Source organism: Dermacentor albipictus, chromosome 10, assembly GCF_038994185.2.
Source record: "Dermacentor albipictus isolate Rhodes 1998 colony chromosome 10, USDA_Dalb.pri_finalv2, whole genome shotgun sequence".
NCBI lineage: Eukaryota > Metazoa > Arthropoda > Arachnida > Ixodida > Ixodidae > Dermacentor > Dermacentor albipictus.
The window spans coordinates 63,706,474-63,715,100 of NC_091830.1; the positions used below are offsets into that span (position 1 = coordinate 63,706,474).

The window sequence follows — 8,627 nt, forward strand, 5'->3', positions numbered from 1 at the left end:
TTGTAGTGTTCTTTTTGAGTGCTTGTGATCGAAGCGAAATCAATGGCTAGAAAAATCAGTTTACAAACCAAATTTTCCAAGGAACACGCTTAAAACGTAAGTTGTATCTCGTGGTGGCGATTAATAAACATAAACGTTGATGATACCAAGGCACGAAGGCTGCCCGTTGAATCTATTCTAAAACCCCTACATTAAAAAAAATTATTTCATAGGACCTCAAACACTAGAAACGAAAGCTGTCCTTGGTCTTGATCTCACGAAGGCCTTTGATAATATCATCCACAGGGCTATTTTAGAAAACTTACAAGGCCTAGGAGTGGGACAACGGACCCACGCGTATGTTAAAGACTTTCTATCTGACCGTGTTGCGCAAATCACAGTCGGTGAAGTGAAATCCAAAGAGATAAAACTCGGAAGCCGGGGCACACCACAAGGATCAGTCTTATCTCCCTTTCTTTTCAATGTATGATTGGCCTGCCAGCAGAACTAGAAAATATAGAAGGATTACAGCATAGCCTGTACGCCGATGATATCACCCTTTGGGTAACAGGTGGAAGTGATGGGCAGATTGAGGAAATCCTCCAAACAGCCATACACACGGTTGAGAAATATGTCATGGATAAAGGATTGAGATGCTCGCCGCGAAAATCAGAATTACTTCTATAGCGACCGACACGCAGGGGCCGTAAGAGTTCTACGGGTAAACCAAACATCACGCTTTTTGTAAATGGCACCCAAATACCTATTGTCCACAGCATTAGAGTCCTCGGACTCAACGTATCAGCGAACGGTCACAACGGGGAAACAATCAGAATATTAGAAAACAGCGCACAGCAAACACTGAGACTAATTAAGAGAATAGCTAATCGCCATTATGGGATGAAAGAGAACAATTTGGTACGTCTACTCCAGGCGTTTGTCATCAGCCGCATAGTATATGTAACCCCTTACCTAAATCTCCAAGTAGCAGAAAAGACAAAAATCGACGGCATCATTAGACGATCATTCAAACAAGCCATAGGTTTGCCGATAAACACATCAAATGACAGGCTCCTAGCCTTAGGTGTCCACAACACGCTCGAAGAACTCATACAAGCCCATACGATAGCGCAATATGAAAGACTCTCACAAACACCTACTGGCAGACACATACTTAACAAGCTTAGAGTAACATACGCATCACAGTATGGCACTAAAGTAGACATTCCCCACGACATAAGAAAGCAGCTTATTATCCCACCGCTACCCAAAAACATGCATCCTGAACACCACAGGGAAAGGCGGGAGGAAAGGGCAAGAGCTATACAGAGGAGATTCCAACGCTCTCAGGACGTGGTGTACGTCGACGCGGCAGAGTACACGACTACTCAGAATATGTGTATCGTTGCAGTTAACTCGCAAGGTGAGCGTAAGGTCAGCGGATCTATTAAAACTAACAGAGCCGAGGTGGCTGAGGAATCGGCCATTGCTCTCGCAATGGCTTCCACACTGGCCACGATAATAGTCAGTGATTCTAAAACCGCCATTTTAAATTACGCAAAGGGACGCATCTCGCCGGAATCACAACGTATCCTGGCCAACTTTCGCGGTGAGCGGGTTGTCCATATCATCTGGGCGCCTGCGCACTCCTCTCTCCCCGGCAATGAGGCGGCCCACACCGTGGCTCGAGGACTCACAAACCGAGCCACCGGGGCGCCGCGGTTGGGGCTGACAGGGGACCGGATGGTTGGCTACAGGGATATTACTAATCATTACAGATTGGGAAGGGTGCGTTTTCCTCCCGCACACCCATCACTTAATAAGCAGCAGGCGGTGGCATGGCGCCTCCTTCAAACAAATACATATCCGAACCCGGTGTCTTATAATCATTATTACCCAGACCAATATTCGGCCAATTGTAAACTTTGTCAAGAAAGGGCGGACCTGGATCACATTATCTGGGCCTGCCCTCGGGCGCCACGACAGGACGGAAAAATTCAGGATCGGAAGCAGTGGGAGACCGTGTTGCTCAGCTCGGCCCCCGAAGACCAACTTTTGGCTGTCCAGCAGGCCGAGGATGCCGCTAGAGCTCAAGGGCTTCTGGCCGCCATCTAGGCGGGGTTGGCACCCGCACGAATCTGCCGGCTATATAAATAAAAGTTATTTCTCTCTCTCTCTCACATTTCTTCGTTTCTATCTTCTTTAGAACTGCCTGGTTCCCACAAATGGAGTATGTGCCAATGACACCTAGACTTTCTATTCATGTATATCTATGCAAGAAGCGTACCCTCAACGTACCAGAGAGTCCTTCATCCATTAAAAAAAATAAAGCGTTGAGAAGTGCAGATCTTCCTACACCTGGTGCTCGGATACATATGAGGGTTCTCAATTCGAAGGAAATGCTATAAATATTTCTAAGTCTGTGGTCACTCCTTGCCCAACTGGAGGATAGCTCACGGAGAAGCGGTGTATAGCTAATTATCTGCCTATTCCATATATTACGAGGTGGCTGTGCTAGGTACAATAGCGTAGCCGCTGTATTACATACTTGTAAAGCACGGGTAAGGACACTCCCTTATCCGCTAAAAGGAACGCCTAAATGCTTCGACAATGTTGCAATCACATGGCTTTTCCCGCTCAATACGTGGTTCTGCACGGAGGACAGCTAATAAACTCTACGCTGCCTTCATTTCTATTATGAAGATTTTGATAGATTGATCTTGAGTACTTATTGCATAACTTATTTCCTAGGGATGCTACCCTGAAACCTAAAAACAATGGCGAAGACTTCTGTCTTTCTTTAAAAAGGTAGATTTCGGATTGCATGGATCAAAACACGCATGCGAAGAAACCTGCGGGTGAAATCATCCCGAGCATATTAGGTAACTAGGGGCGCCATTCACAAAAAGACAAAGTATGATGCTTAGGTAAACTTTTCATCGGTTTGCTGCATTCCGGAATATTATGTCCCAAGATTCAGTTGACTAAAATTGCTCATTAGAAATATTTGTAGCGTAAATAATTCTGGAAATATAGGCCCAGGGGTGGAATTTAGAAAGCCAACAAATGCACATTTTAGAACAAGAAAATCTTGCTAATCAGGTGCAGTCACCAAAGGTGAAAGCATCCATAACACGACGTTTACAACGCGCACAACTATAAAATGAAGTGCTTTATTAGACTACATACATATATGTAATGGTAGCAGAGATTATGATGATGTACAGTGTTTTGTCAAACAAGAGACACGTATGGACAATGTTCGCAAAAATAAGCATTGAGAGATCGATGGATCAATAGCTTTAGGTAGATATTTAGTGTGTCTGTATCGAGGCCTAAAACTGATCGCTGTATAACAGCTTCAAAAGTATTCTTGGAATAAAACTAAGGGAATGACTCCGGATACGTGTGCTACTTGCATATATCAAATATATACCTAAACCTTTGATTACTAATATTTTGAAGCAGTGCTACTGTCTCACAAGTACCCTTGAACGCGAGGGATGGGCGTGTGGAGACGTGTGCTATGATACTACAGCCACAGCATAGGCCTCTAATGGGACCCCATGCGTTCTGCCAGCGCCATCAGCTCTCGCTTGCGCATTCTAACTCCCGCTTTCCTTTTGAAAAACAACTCCAGATCAAATGCCTCCCCCCCCCCCTGTTACGGACGCGAATGGTTAAGCCCATGAATTCGTAAAGAGCACAAATTATTTAGTACTGTTTTTCTAACGCCTGCCACTGCTATAAATTTTTGTTAGCCAAAATTGTCATATCTTTTGAGAAAGTCATGGTCAATAATTAGAGGCAGTAACCGCTGAAACAGTCAATACAAAATACGAAATAAAGAGATGAAGTAAAAATGTAAATATAAAAAAGTCATAGTCGATTCTTCATTTAAGAGAGCTGCTTTATTTCTGTTAGCGTGCCAATACTATTGCGCGCAGGAAAATTCTGTCTGTAACAGCATCCGAGGGGAAAACAACCCAGAGTCGCTTCGACAAGAGTACTTGCCTTGGACTTTGTGTCGCTATATTGTAGGTCAATATAGCAAGAGCCAAATTTATGGAGGACTACGGTGGCTGTGTGAGCCTTTATGGAGGACTACGGTGGCTGTGGAGCCGCTATAGATATCTTTCAGTATTTTTTCATACGGCTCGTCTACACCCTGATTCCGTAATGCCTCCATGACTGCTGAGGTTTCGACAGAATCAAACGCTTTCTCGTAATCAATGAAAGCTATATATAAGGGTTGGTTATATTCCGCACATTTCTCTATGACCTGATTGATAGTGTGAATATGATCTATTGTTGAGTAGCCTTTACGGAATCCTGCCTGGTCCTTTGCTTGACAGAAGTCTAAGGTGTTCCTGATTCTATTTGCGATTACCTTAGTAAATAGTTTGTAGGCAACGGACAGTAAGCTGATCGGTCTATAATTTTTCAAGTCTTTGGCGTCTCCTTTCTTATCAATTAGGATTATGTTAGCGTTCTTCCAAGATTCCGGTACGCTCGAGGTCATGAGGCATTGCGTATACAGGGTGGCCAGTTTCTCTAGAACAATCTGTCCACCATCCTTCAAGAAATCTGGTGTTACCTGATCCTTCCCAGCGGCCTTCCCCCTTTGCATATCTCCTAAGGCTTTCTTTACTTCTTCCGGCGTTACCTTCGGGATTTCGAATTCCTCTAGACTATTTTTTCTTCCATTATCGTCGTGGGTGCCACTGGTACTGTATAAATCTCTATAGAACTCCTCAGCCAGTTGAACTATCTCATCCATATTATTAATCATATTGCTAGCTTTGTCTCTTAACGCATACATCTGATTCTTGCCAATTCCTAGTTTCTTCTTCACTGTTTTTAGGCTTCCTCCGTTCCTGAGAGCATGTTCAATTCTATCCATATTATTGTTCCTGATGTCCGCTGTCTTACGCTTGTTGATTAACTTCGAAAGTTCTGCCAGTTCTATTGTAGCTGTAGTGTTAGAGGCTTTCGTACATTGCCGTTTCTTGATCAGATCTTTCGTCTCCTGCGATAGTTTGCTGGTATCCTGCCTAATGTAGTAATCCTAATGTAGTAATGTAATCCTGCCTAATGTAGGACGTGCCCGCTTTTTAGCACTGTATATGCTTCTTTTGGCCTCCTAACTTCACTGAGCCCTATTATAACCCATTTAGTGCCCTCTAATTCCTCCAATAGCACTGCTAGACTCGATTCACTAGATATCGTTCTAGCGTTAAACGTTGCCAGGTTCATGTTCCATTGGTGGCCTGTCCGGAGCCAGTGATTCTTAGCACCTTCTGCTGCGTTGCAGGTCTGAGCGCCACCGTGGTCAGTTGCTTCGCAGCTGCTGGGGACTGTGGGCCGGGGTTTGATTGTTGTGTTCATATAGGAGGTTGTGGCCGAGTACTGCACCAGGGTGGCCAATCCTGCTCTGGTGAGGGAGTGCATTGCCGGTTCTGGTCACCGGGATCAGGCCACACTCTAGGCCTGTTTGTGCAATTTTATCAACACGCGGATTTTTTTCCCCTTGGAAAATTGCCGGCACCGGGATTCGAACCACGGACCTCTTGTACGCGAGGCGGGTATTCTACCTGTACGCCACCGCTGCTCACAAACTATACCGAAATGCAAACGGCAGTTAATGTAGATGCACACTGCGAGACATCAACACAGTGACGTTTGTTGAGCAAGGAATAGTGCGAGGTGTATGCAGATGAATAAATGACATGTGCGTATGTGCTTACTTATATGCCTCGCAAGCTGCAAGGTTGGAGTATTAGGTGAGGGGGAATACAAAGTAGTTGCAAAAGGAAGAAGGGCACAACTATAAAAGAAACAGCAAGAAAAGCAGCAACAATACAATACACCAACTAGCCCAATGTGTTTTACTCACAAAACATTATACAATACTTAACAAACAATAGGAGAAAAAACTACTGCCCATGTACCCTGTACAGATGGAAAACCAGCGAAGCTCAAATGTGCCGCCCTGGTGTTTATCACTGGGTTAATTCCGACAGTTAATAATTCAAGTCTTTCTATATGATTGGTCATGTCTGTGTTTCTTACTGAGGTTACGCACACGTTTGGCTTGGGTTTATCACAACGTTTCTTTGGAATGCCACACATGGCGCTTCGAAAGACCACCATTATGGAAAGTGCAATGAGTGGTTCATTGTGTTAATCCAGCGGCTCCATCGAAGTGTTTGTGAATCATATTATGCATTTCTGTTTTATAATGCGTTAATCCTAGTATTTATGACTCGGATATGCACTGTAGTTACCAAGTGACACACCGAGGCTGCACATTTCATTTAATTAAATACAGGTACACATTTTTGAACCTATCGGGAAGTCGGAGAGAGACTGCTGCACGCGCGCTCTGCTGCGAGAGAGAAACGCCGTCACTGTCTGTGTAGCCAATGGCCCACCACACCTTTCCTACGAGATAATTAGGACATCATGATCTTGCCTTAAACCCCGTCGCCATCTTTGTCTCTTCCCTTCTATATTACGTAGACAAGTGCATATGCTTTGAATTCATAACCATTTCTATGTCTGCCTAATAAGAAAATTCTCCCCTCCGTCATGTAAGACGACTGCAATGGCTCACACCCTACTAAACAATGGCTCATACCCCCCCAACTGGGAATTTTGTGATCGGGCAACGAGGGTTTCACCTAGGCATATAGAACTTCGCTGTAGAAATAATGAACCCCTTTCTGCTAGAGATCAAAATGATCATGAGGCGTACTAACAAATAAAAGTTTATTGAAAATGTCTAGTAAATGCTGGTTGACGAGCAATAAATCGAAGTTGCACAAGAAGCAGAAGTAAATACTGATGTGTGTCCATACAAATCGCAACAGGAAACGCATTCATATTTGAAAGTGTAACAGAGGTCATGCTGACACAAGATTCTCCTAGTGTCTTAGCATCTACAGATTCCATAATTTCTCTAAGCTGCCGATCTCCACATAATGCTAGCTTCTTCCTTTTCAATGAACTCTCGACATCTGAGCGTGCATTGTAGAGGAAGAAGCGAGCATTCTTTGCAAATCACCTGCTCAGAGAAACTATGGAAGCTGTAGATCTAAAAACGCTGGTAGATTCTTGTCAGCAGGGCCTTTGTCAATAATTCTTGCTTCTCCTTTTTGTGTAAGTTCGGTTTATTGCTTGTCAGCCAGCATTTACTCGGCGTGTACATTCAACTTTGGTGGTTAGATCATCTCGCTTTTCTTGTTCATCCTGTGTGTTCTCTGGTGGTGTTTGCAGCCAGACTATTCTTTATTTTTTAGACAGCAACAAGTCACTTTAATTGCCCTTATGTTGCTCTGTGTACCTTATAAAATATTTTATTTGTCTAATGTAGCAAGAATGTATAACTGTGAAGCAGTAAGACCAGGATACGCTGGGTACGCTAACTCCAATTAAAAGGGTTTATTGTGAAAATGCAGTGATTTATAAACGTGTCTAGATAGTAGTACATCAATAAAACCTTACAAAAACTAGTGCTTGATGAAACCAAACATAACAGTGGGAAAGCGAGAAAATACATATAGATATACAAGTCCAGGTAAAACAAAGCATTTTGATCACTAATTGCGCAGGTGGCTACCTTCCAAGAAACTCGTTTTTTTTTTTTCAGCATGGAAGTGGAACAGTAGGCTTGCGTAAGCAAGGCATCAGTCTGTCTATTGGAATAAGAACAGTGTTTCTTGAAAGGCACTGGCCTGCAGGACTGGCAATTAAATTATGTTATTCCTGCACTCGGAATTTTTCTGTATTTTCTTTAAGTAGCATCTTTATGTTTGGCTGCGTCAAGCACCAATTTTTATCTAGCCTCCAAAGATGTTTTTCTTTTCTGGTAATTTGTATAACTCGCTAAATTGTTTCAACGAACCCTAGGGGAAAGTTTGTCCTCACCCATCTCTAGTCTCATTCTGTTTATACTGCTTCATGCTATGTATTCTTGCGACATTTGTGTGCGTGTATGTGTGTGCGTGCGTGCGTGCATCCGCATGGATTTGGAAGTCAAATCAGGTCCTTGGGCGGAGGTATCATTTTTCTCCTGGGCAGTCTCATGGATTCGTTATCTATAGCGCAACAGAAATACGATGGAGAAGAATGAAGTGAACACACACAGCCCTTCGTTCTTGCCCGTTGTCTATCTGTTGCGCTTTAGTTAATAATGAATACAGACCAGCTCGTCCAGTTTTAAGTTCTTATGTTGGGCTTATCAGCCCGCTTGTGTCCTGGAATATGTGTGTGCCTATGTAACCTGTAATTTAATTCTTAACCATGTGCTTGCCAGTCGCTTGTCAATCTGGTGATTTTCCTGACAATCTCGTATGATGTGCAGGCCCAGACACCTTCTGGTGAATCCCTGCGGGTGTGCAAGGTGTTGTGCATGGTGTAACTTGCACTACAGTTGCTGCTATCATTGCTTTCACTTCAGCTTTTCTAGGTGTAAGATGACCTGGAATGGTACTCACTTATATGGTGTTTACTTTTATGTAGTGTCATACTACTGTTACACTGCTATTGCCACATCAGTGTACTAATGTGCCTGATGTTTGCTTGCATCTTCATGATTAGCAACCTCCTCTGTGTGTTTGGCAGTTGCATATTGTCTCCCGGCCTAA

The 8,627-nt window shown here is 43.5% G+C and overlaps 1 protein-coding gene across 1 annotated transcript; it reads left to right on the forward strand.

Annotated features, from left to right (window-relative positions):
* Positions 1 to 879: 879 nt before the first annotated feature.
* LOC139050333 (uncharacterized) lies at positions 880 to 8,401 on the forward strand. The gene is made up of 2 exons (XM_070526568.1): positions 880 to 2,049; positions 8,345 to 8,401. Exons 1-2 carry the CDS (start codon positions 880 to 882, stop codon positions 8,399 to 8,401), a joined length of 1,227 nt encoding a protein of 408 aa, XP_070382669.1.
* The last annotated feature ends 226 nt before the right edge of the window (positions 8,402 to 8,627 follow it).

Coding starts and splice junctions, on each gene's coding strand:
- LOC139050333 (XM_070526568.1), top strand. CDS start 880: ATGAAAGAGAACAATTTGGTACGTCTACTCCAGGCGTTTGTCATCAGC. Junction 2,050..8,344: donor AACTTTTGGCTGTCCAGCAG/GCCGAGGATGCC, acceptor TATGATGTGCAG/GCCCAGACACCTTCTGGTGA.